An 11,040-nucleotide genomic window follows, 5' to 3' on the forward strand; every position below is an offset into this window, starting at 1 on the left:
ATCTAGAGGTATGAGTACAAATACTGAAACGTAAAAATAAAAAATAAACAAAAAACAAACACAGCAGGCGTCATTGAATCTTTTTGTACGATTCGCATGATGCAAACACATTCAATCGCTTCGAAAAGTACCATTAGGTTTAGTACCGAGCCGTAAGCAGCCACTTGTGCTCGTGCCTAAGTGCTCGTCTCCGCCGTGGATTCATTTCCGCATGACGCTGTAAGACGCTAAGACTCGAAAGCGACGAGAGGACAAAAAGTCGATCGGCCATCAGAATTGTGTGCTTGCTGGCAAAAGGTCGGAAAACGGTCTTCAACGGAGCGCCGGAAGAGATTTGGGGGTGGTTTTGGATGAAACTCGTGTCCTGGACAATCCCAGCCCCAGTCGAGCGGTTTTATGATATTAGGACGAGCTTATATTAAGAAAAGTCAGCGGAGCGTTTGATTCGGTCACGTCGAGGCAATTCTCCGAGGAAACACAGGCATGCTGTAATCATCACGGGAATGAATTGCCATCAGCTTTTAGTACGTTGCACCATAAAACGTTAGCGTCTGCTGTATTTCTGAGACGAACCGAAACTGTGCACTGAACAACAGACAACAATAAGCGTCAATCCTGATACGAGAACGATGGCTGTACATAAATAAAGGAACGTTTTTTTTTGTTTTTTTTTTAGAAAAAAATGACATGCCTTGTGTTGAGAGACTTTTCAGTTGGGAATACTATTGCCTAAACAAAATCTCGTCTGTGCTTTTTTCGTTGTTGTTGTTGTTGTTGTTGATGATGATGATGATGATTTAAGGGTATGGACAGGAAGTGCTCTGCTGCTGCTGGCTTTTCCGGTGTTTCCTCAGGTTTCTAAGGTGGCGCCAAAAGCTCAGCAGATTTGAATCAATAGAAAAACACGAGCAAGCCCTGCTGGGAAAACCGTCTATGTGCTTTCTGACGATGGTGTTTGGCTGAACAATGCATAAGTCATGATTCCAAGGTGAACAAACACACACACACACACACACACACACACACACACACACACACACACACACACACACCAGTGCACAATACCAATGACTGAGCATCTCCCATTTGGTCAGAATTTAGGCATCCTGTGTGTGAGCAATTAGCAGTCATCTTACACACACACACACACACACACACACACACACGCGCCTCACGTTTATACAGACTTTATAAACAAAATCAACACAAGGCTGTCAGTTTAAAAAGATATTTCTTCCTTATAAAGCTTTCCGCATAAAGACTGCACGTTAAAAAAAATATATAATACAATTCTTAAAACCTTTTTTGTTTTGTTTTTTTTCTCTACACATGAAGAAATTCAACATCTGATTATATTTATATGCTAATTACACACCAAGGGACATTTATTCTTTAACCGGGCCTTCTTCCGTCCCAGAGACTCGAGTTCGACGTTGACCGGTGGCGGGTTTTCGTCCCACGTCGGTCTCTTTCTCTCGGTCCGTCTTTCTCTCCTCTGTGGACGGGTTAGAGATCCGTCACTTTCTTCTCGAGAGCGGCGGCGATCTGCTGGAGTCGCATCGTGAGCTGCTTACACTGAGCTGCGGGGTCTTCATCCAGAGCCAGGATGATCTGTGTGTGTGTGTGAGAGAGAGAGAGAGAGAGAGAGAGAGAGAGAGAGAGAGAGAGAGAGAGAGAGTCACATTAAAACGAACTCCGAAGATGTAAAGATATTAAAGTCACCGCAAGAACATTAGACGTCCGAAACTCTATTTGCACCATGTACTCGATTAGCATCCATCCTGAGAATAGTGTGTGTGTCAGCACTTTTACCTCCTTATAGTATTTGCTGGCGTACTGGTACAGCTGATGGAGGGCAACTTGTGTATTCAGTTTGTCGGTATGGGCCTACAGGACGCAAAGAACAACATTAAAACAGGTGCACAGGAGGCTTTTCGGGAATCTTGAGGAAAGCAGAAAGTAGGCGCTCTCACCCGTGACACTTCAGCCAAGTGCGTGTTCATGTCTTGGTCACTGACTGGCACCATGAGTCGGATCCCTTTGTAGTAACTGTGGGATTGACATTATGGAAAAACGAAACAAAACAAAGGTAGTCATCAGCGTTTAGTTTAAAACTAAACAACGGTGTCTGCGCCATAAATTCTTCTCCTAGTTTTTAGACTAAATAAGAAACGGTAGTTTTCTCATTAGATTTTTTTTTTTTTACATTACTAATGTTTCTAATTACACTCATGATGATACACTTCAAAATTTCGTGGTATTGTACTTCTGTCTACAAAGAAAAAAAAAACTGCATACCACCAAAAACACGTTTTTAAAATTATTCTTATTATTTTTTAAAGGTCTCTAGGGCTGATAAACCTGAGGGATGGGGATTTGGGATGGCGCTTTGGAATAACGCATTGGGATGGCGCATTGGGATGGTGCTTTAGGATGGCGCTTTGGAATAACGCTTTAGGATGGCGCATTGGGATGGTGCTTTAGGATGGCGCTTTGGAATAACGCTTTAGGGTGGCGCATTGGGATGGTGCTTTGGAATAACGCTTTACGATGGCGCTTTGGAATGGTGCTTTAGGATGGCACTTTGTAATACCACTTTGAAATAATGCTTTGGGATGGCGCTTTGGGATGGCACTTTGGGATGGCACTTTGGAATAATGCTTTAGGATGGCGCTTTGGGATGGCGCTTTGGAATAACGCTTTAGGATGGCGCTTTGGGATGGTGCTTTGGGATGGTGCTTTAGGATGGCGCTTTGGAATAATGCTTTAGGATGGCGCTTTGGGATGGTGCTTTGGGATGGCGCTTTGGAATAATGCTTTAGGATGGCGCTTTAGGATGGCGCTTTGGAATAACGCTTTAGGATGGCGCTTTAGGATGGCGCTTTGGAATAACGCTTTAGGATGGCGCTTTGGAATAACGTTTTAGGATGGCACTTTGGGATGGCGCTTTAGGATGGCACCTTGGAATAACGCTTTAGGATGACGCTTTGGAATAACGCTTTAGGATGGCGCTTTGGAATAACACTTTGGAATAACGCTTTAGGATGGCACTTTGGGATGGTGCTTTGGAATAACGCTTTGTAATAATGCTTCAGGATGGCGCTTTGGAATGGTGCTTTAGGATGGCGCTTTGGGATAACACTTTGGAATAACACTTTAGGATGGCGCTTTGGAATAACGCTTTGGAATAACGTTTTAGGATGGCGCTTTGGGATGGTGCTTTGGGATGGCGCTTTGGGATGGTGCTTCGGGATAACGCTTTGGGATGGTGCTTTGGGATAACGCTTTGGGATGGTGCTTTGGGATAACGCTTTAGGATGGCGCTTTGGAATAATGCTTTGGGATGGCACTTTGGAATAACGCTTTAGGATGGCGCTTTAGGATGGCGCTTTGGAATAATGCTTTAAGATGGCGCTTTAGGATGGCGCTTTAGGATGGCACTTTGGAATAACGCTTTAGGATGGCGCTTTGGAATAACGCTTTAGGATGGCGTTTTGGAATAATGCTTTAGGATGGTTCTTTGGAATAACGTTTTAGGATGGCACTTTGGGATGGTGCTTTGAGGGGACTTTGGAATAACGCTTTAGGATGCTGCTTTGGGATGGCGCTTTGGAATAACGCTTTAGAATGCTGCTTTGGGATGGCGCTTTGGAATAACGCTTTAGGATGGCGCTTTGGGATGGCGCTTTGAAATAATGTTTTAGGATGGCACTTTGGGATGGCGCTTTAGGATGGCGCTTTAGGATGGCGCTTTGGAATAATGCTTTAGGATGGCACTTTGGGATGGCGCTTTAGGATGGCGCTTTAGGATGGCGCTTTGGAATAATGCTTTAGGATGGCACTTTGGGATGGCGCTTTGGGATGGCGCTTTGGAATAATGCTTTAGGATGGCGCTTTGGGATGGTGCTTTGAAATAACGTTTTAGGATGGCACTTTGGGATGGTGCTTTGAGGGCACTTTGGGATAACGCTTTAGGATGCTGCTTTGGGATGGCGCTTTGGAATAACGTTTTAGGATGCTGCTTTGGGATGGCGCTTTGGGATGGCGCTTTGGAATAACGCTTTAGGATGGCGCTTTGGAATAATGCTTTAGGATGGCGCTTTGGAATAATGTTTTAGGATGGTGCTTTGGGATGACGCTTTAGGATGGCGCTTTGGGATGGCGCTTTGGAATAACGCTTTGGGATGGCGCTTTGGAATAACGCTTTAGGATGGCGCTTTGGGATGGCGCTTTGGAATAACGCTTTAGGATGGCGCTTTGGGATGGCGCTTTGGAATAACGCTTTAGGATGGCGCTTTTGGAAGGCGCTTTGGAATAACGCTTTGGAATGGAACTTTGGAATAACGCTTTAGGATGGCGCTTTTGGAAGGCGCTTTGGAATAACGCTTTGGAATAACGCTTTGGAATGGCACTTTGGAATAACGCTTTGGAATGGCACTTTGGAATAACGCTTTAGGATGGCGCTTTGGGATAACGCTTTAGGACGGACTTCATTTTAACTCCAATTGATGCCATTTTAGTCTCTCGCTCTGTTTCTGTGTGAAAACACACCGCAAAAAAAAAAAAAAGTAGTATAATAAGATTACAACGAACCAAATATAAGATTATTAAGCCATCAGTACTCATTTCAAGCTTCAAATACTCCTGTTCTACTGGCAGATACATTTAGCCCATTTTAAGCATTTACTTCTAGAAAAGAAGCTAAATAATCTGCCAATCAAATAAGAAAACAGCAAGTAATAACGTCTGGAAACATGTTTAATGATCATAAACGTGGTTTACTGTAATCTTACAATAAGAAATACTAGATCCAATCGACTATCTTCAAGATACTTTCACTTGCTAAGATGACAATGTTTTATTTTGCAGCGCATTTTGTCTTCCCTCCTATACGACCAACCTCAAATCCATTACTGACTGCAGCGAGAGCCTAGTTGTAGTCACTTAACTTAGCCGTCCTTGCCGGAGCGCATCGCATCGGACCGCATAAACAGCTGCGTAAATGGCTCGTGTAGCAGGCACCATCAGTGCGTGCTCGGTACAAACGTTTTCCTATAATCTCAGCGTAAAAAAAACATCATTTTGCTATGAAAATGCATTACTAGTGTGGACATGGCACATAAAGGGGGGAGGGAAAGTTGCAACGAGACCTTGAGACGTTTAGCCATGCTTTGTTTTACATCAGGAACCAAGGCATCGGTTACATACACACGTAAGCGACTGTGAAACGTAGTTATAATTATTGAATTTTTCTTTTTTTTTTTTTAACATGTGATGAGAATAAGAAGACTTACTCATCCACCATTTTTTTGTATGTGGAGATCTCCTTTGCATAGAGGAGTTTGTTGCTTGGGGAGTCCTGGAGGAAACAGGAAAATGTTACCGGACCATATGTATTCTCTATAGTGTATTATTAGCTCCTGGCACTAGTGTGTTTTATTCCGAGCTCGTGTGACTCACCCTGCTGAGTTTGTGCTCCGATTTAGTGCAGGCATCCATGAAGGTCTGAGCGATGACCGATAATGAGGCGTCGACCACTTCTGTCACGTGGACGTCGAAGATGAAATGAGGGTTCTTCAGAATGTTCACCCAGAACCTAAGCGGGAGACTGCAGAGAGAACGCGACACAGAACAAGATGACCTTAGAATATAACCTTAGGCAGTGAAGCCCTAATCATCATTAGTTCTAGCAGTGATTGTAACTCCCAACAGGCCTAATATGGCAAGCTGTTCAAATGAAGAAAGCTGTAATGGGATTTAATGAATTTGGCTCAGCTGAATACTGATCCAACGCCTGCAGTCACATGAAAAGAAATTCTGATTACCTCTCTTCGATTAAAAAAAAAACAACAATTTTTTTTTTAATCCATCGAACTTAGTGCATTCGTACTGTACTTTGAAAATGACGTACATTTGCTCTTGAGCTTCTGAAATACACAGTAGAAAATAAATGGACGCATAACATGTAGAGAACTTGCTGAGCACTTATAAAACCCTTCACAATCAGGCTGCATGGGATACCAGTACTGAAAAAAGTTCTGCTACCTCAGACATTTTTTCAGTACTGGTACTAATCAGATTAGGAAAGGAATTACTAGAGATACCCCGATACTAAATTTCTCAACCGATACCGATACCGATACCGACAGTATGTTGGTTCTGCCTTTTATGCTTTCTTTTAAATTAATAATAGTTAATCCCACAATTCTGAACGAAATGCAAACAAACACTTTATTCTCTCCATTCCAGCAAGTTGTTTCACAGGAACAGAAAACGCATTACTCAAATGAACACGAACACATGAACTAAATTCTGAAGATTAAAGTAGGATTTCTTAACTTATTGAATGTTATTAATTCATATGAACATTGACTGAATTCTAAAAAAAACAACAACTCCTGTTCGTCTCATATTCGTAAACATTTGTTTATATATAATATAAACTTCTTTTAAAAATGATATTAAGTCATTAACATTAACCGGATATGAAATACATCCATCCATCTGCTACCGCTTACTCCTTTTCAGGGTCACGGGGAAACCTGGAGCCCATCCCAGGAAGCATCGGGCACGAGGCGGGGTACACCCTGGACAGGGTGCTAATCCATCGCAGGGCACAATCACACACACTCACACACTCATTCATACACTACGGACACTTTGGACACGCCAATCAGCCTACCATGCATGTCTTTGGACTGGGGGAGGAAACCGGAGTACCCGGAGGAAACCCCCGCAGCACGGGGAGAACATGCAAACTCCGCACACACATGGCCCCGGCGGGACTCGATCCCCAGACCCTGGAGGTGTGAGGTGAACATGCTAACCGCTAAGCCACCGTGCGCGATATACTTTTTTACTCAACTCATCTTCGTTGAAATCTTTCAACGGCTTACCGGAGCTTTAATTCAGCGCGAGCAGCTCGGAAAAAAAAAAAAATAATAAATTAGACTCGACGCTGAAACTCCGGTGTAATATTTTATCAGTGCAGAGATTACAGAGATTACAAACTGCTGTTTTATTGTCATTCCACACAAGAGACATCTTTACACACTGCACGTAATCATGTGTTTTCCCGCCCTCTTTTGATTGACAGGATATAATCGGCCCTGATCATCGGATGCCTTTATCGGCCGATACGTCGGTGCATCTCTAGTAATTACCGTTTCCTTTACTGCACCAACATAAGAACTAGATCATTGTGCTTTTACGTTATTTGAATATTTATGAACTTGATCCAATTCTAGCTTATTGTCATTATGTGTATGTGAATCGTGTTCCGAAGGTAACGTGTTGTTTTTAGTAACACAGAGAGAGATGTCGCTGACAGTTCGCCTCGCTTTCTCGTCGTTAATGCCGCCCGATTGTCATGTCATCGGCAAACTTGACTCATACTTGGCGACACGGTCATGGGTGCGGAGCGGGGGAGATAGAACACGGACCAATTTGATCCCAATTTGCTCATTTCCTGCCCACTCGCTAGTTGTGCTATCAAGTGAGGAGTGTCAAGGCTAACGCATGCTTCTTTTGAGACACGTGCAGCCAGCCGCTCGGGAAGGGCGAACTCGTGTGCACAAATAAGCTCACGCACACCCACAATTGGTTTGAGTGACAGAGGAGAGAGGAATGCCATCACTACCAGCCACAGAGCACGGCCTCAGCCAGAAATAGCATTCTAACTCACGATGTCCTGACAATAGGACCAACAATTTTTCCATTGCACCACTCGGGAACCCTTGTCGCATAGTGCTCGTTTCCTTCAAAGTACCATTTGTCTGACCAAACATGCTGCATCTTCAATGAATCAGTTCAGTCTTCCGATAATTCCGCTCTCGATACGTGTCTTTCAAAGAGCGTAACGGTACGACAGTCGTTGAGGCATGTTACTGTGGATGATGGACTGTGGCCTGGACCGGCCAAAGACTGAGATTTTCAGTGAGAGAGGATGTCAGTTGGTTGCTCTCAGAACTTTACCAGGAAGCCGTGTGGTCCTGAAAAGTCGAGTGTGTGTATTCTCATCAGGGATTCTTCTGGAGATGGAGTGCATGCTGGATCTTCTGAGAGAGCCGAGCAGGTCACTGGTTAGCTTCAAAGGAGGAATGAAATGTGTTGAGCTCTTCAGGAAGGAAGGCATTTACCTCTTTACTTTACTTTTATAGTCAGTGATTGCTTGGCTTCCCCTGTTCCATAGGTTGGCGTTAGCATCAGTTTGCAGGCTAGTTGTGTTTGGAAGCCTCGATGCACAACGTCAGGCCATGTCTGCCTGCACTCAATGCCTCACTGTCTCCAAATTTGAAAGCTGGAAGGAAAATGTCACGATCCATCCATGGCTTCTGGTTTAACAGAGGGCAGGTTGCAGATGCAACATCTCCTACACACTTACTGATGAAGACAGTGACAGATGTTGCATATCTGTCCACATCCACTATACCCTAGTAGACAGCTGTCTCTAGATTACCACAAGGTCATGTTTTGTTTTCCGGTTTTGTTTTGTTTTTATTTAAAATATTCAACTTTGCTATGTTTATTTTTTTTTTATTTCAAACCTATAAAATAGTACTTTTGGTAGCATGGAGAAATAAATTATTTATTTAAAAAGTATAAATCATTATAAAGCATGTCCCAAACCTACAGTTAACTTATTCAATAGCTGTTCTGAGATAGAACTGCTATGTTCAGAGACAGCCAGTAAGATGGCACGGGCAACCCCTGGTAGCTGATTGGCTGATTAGAACAGTTCCACCCACCTGCTGGGACAAACTAATGTAGTGCATAATAAGAGTTAATAGTTACATTCATCTGAATGTGAACATTTGCACTTTTAGTCTGTTTAGAAAATAAAACGAAAAGAAGGTAAAGATTAAAAAGTTACAGATGATGCTGGGTATCTGTTACATAATCCGACGCCGACGCTGGGTATTTGTTATATAATCCAACGCCGACGCTGGGTATTTGTTACATAATCTGACTCCAGGTATGTGTTACATAATCCGATACCGACACTGGGTATGTGTTACATAATCCGACGCCAGGTATGTGTTATATAATCCGATGCCGACGCTGGGTATTTGTTACATAATCCGATGCCGACGCTGGGTATTTGTTACATAATCCGATGCCGACGCTGGGTATTTGTTACATAATCCGATACCGACGCTGGGTATTTGTTACATAATCCGATACCGACGCTGGGTATTTGTTACATAATCCGATGCCGACGCTGGGTATTTGTTACATAATCCGATGCCGACGCTGGGTATTTGTTACATAATCCGATGCCGACGCTGGGTATTTGTTACATAATCCGATGCCGACGCTGGGTATTTGTTACATAATCCGATGCCGACGCTGGGTATTTGTTACATAATCCGATGCCGACGCTGGGTATTTGTTACATAATCCGATGCCGACGCTGGGTATTTGTTACATAATCCGATGCCGACGCTGGGTATTTGTTACATAATCCGATACCGACGCTGGGTATTTGTTACATAATCCGATACCGACACTGCGTATTTGTTACATAATCCGAAGCTGGGTATGTGTTATATAATCAGACGCCGGGTATTTTTTACGTGATCCGATACCGACGCTGGGTATTTGTTACATAATCCGATACAGATGCTGGGTATTTGCTACATAATCCGAAGCTGGGTATGTGTTACATAATTCGACGCCGGGTATTTGTTACATAATCCGACACCAACGCTGGGTATTTGTTACATAATCCGATGCCGGGTATTTGTTACATAAACCGACGCAGACGCTGGGTATTTTCTTTTTACATAATCCGACGCCGGGTATTTGTTACATAATCCGACACAGACGCCGGGTATTTGTTACATAATCCGACACAGACGCCGGGTATTTGTTACATAATCCGACGCCGGGTATTGGTTACATAATCCGACGCAGACGCTGGGTATTTGTTACATAATCCGACGCCGGGTATTTGTTATATAATCCGATGCTGACGCTGGGTATAAATTACATAATCCGATGCCGGCGCTAGGTATTTGTTACATAATCAGACGCCGACTCTGGGTATTTTTTATATAAACCGATACTGACGCTGGGTATTTGTTACATAATCAGACGCTGACACTGGGTATTTGTTACATAATCTGTCACCGACGCTGGGTATTTGTTACATAATCCGATACTGACGCTGGGTATTTGTTACATAATCCGATACCTACGCTGGGTATTTGTTACATAATCAGACGCCGACACTGGGTATTTATTACATAATCTGATACAGACGCTGGGTATTTGTTACATAATCTGACGGTGGGTATTTGTTACATAATCCGACGCCGGGTATTTGTTACATAATCCAATACCGATGCTGGGTATTTGTTACATAATCCGACTCTGGGTATTTGTTACATAATCCAATACCGATGCTGGGTATTTGTTACATAATCCGACTCTGGGTATTTGTTACATAATCCGATACCGATGCTGGGTATTTGTTACATAATCCGACTCTGGGTATTTGTTACATAATCCGATACAGACGCTGGGTATTTGTTACATAATCCGACGCTGAGTATTTGTTACATAATCCGATACAGACGCTGGGTATTTGTTACATAATCCGATGCTGAGTATTTGTTACATAATCCGATACAGACGCTGGGTATTTGTTACATAATCCGATACCGACGCTGGGTATTTGTTACATAATCCGATACCGATACTGGGTATTGGATCAGTGCAATCTCTCCTTTAAATATTAGGAAATAATCCCCATAACTAACCAGCACTATCATGTTCTCATGTATAATCTCCCTATCGTTATACGTTTGTGCTATGCTGATGCGAAATATTAACACCACGTCCACAGTTTTCATTATGAAATCATGTGCACATAATGCATAATACATATAGTGCTGAGGTCTCTGTCCACTAAAGAAGTCATTTTAAATGGCAATTTAGTCGCGTTACCCGTCTGACCCACAGATTTAATCCGAATAAAACAGAACAATGTATGCAAGTACACATTAGGCAGAAGTGGTGTACATGTGCGCGCTTCAT

The 11,040-nt window shown here is 43.0% G+C and overlaps 1 protein-coding gene across 7 annotated transcripts in view; it reads right to left on the reverse strand.

The window, feature by feature from the left end:
• Window positions 1-997: 997 nt before the first annotated feature.
• The window catches only part of plxnb2b (plexin b2b), a 159,487-nt gene continuing 149,444 nt past the window's right edge, over window positions 998-11,040 (reverse strand). For all 7 annotated transcript variants that reach the window (XM_053641989.1, XM_053641990.1, XM_053641988.1 and 4 more), the window contains 5 exons: window positions 5,461-5,608; window positions 5,295-5,359; window positions 1,974-2,049; window positions 1,813-1,887; window positions 998-1,611 (listed from right to left, as the gene is read on the reverse strand). In XM_053641989.1, the coding sequence (XP_053497964.1) occupies window positions 1,507-1,611; window positions 1,813-1,887; window positions 1,974-2,049; window positions 5,295-5,359; window positions 5,461-5,608 (469 nt within the window). In that variant the 3' untranslated portion in view covers window positions 998-1,506. The remainder of the gene's footprint in view (window positions 1,612-1,812; window positions 1,888-1,973; window positions 2,050-5,294; window positions 5,360-5,460; window positions 5,609-11,040) is intronic.

Source organism: Ictalurus furcatus, chromosome 14, assembly GCF_023375685.1.
Source record: "Ictalurus furcatus strain D&B chromosome 14, Billie_1.0, whole genome shotgun sequence".
Taxonomy (NCBI): domain Eukaryota; kingdom Metazoa; phylum Chordata; class Actinopteri; order Siluriformes; family Ictaluridae; genus Ictalurus; species Ictalurus furcatus.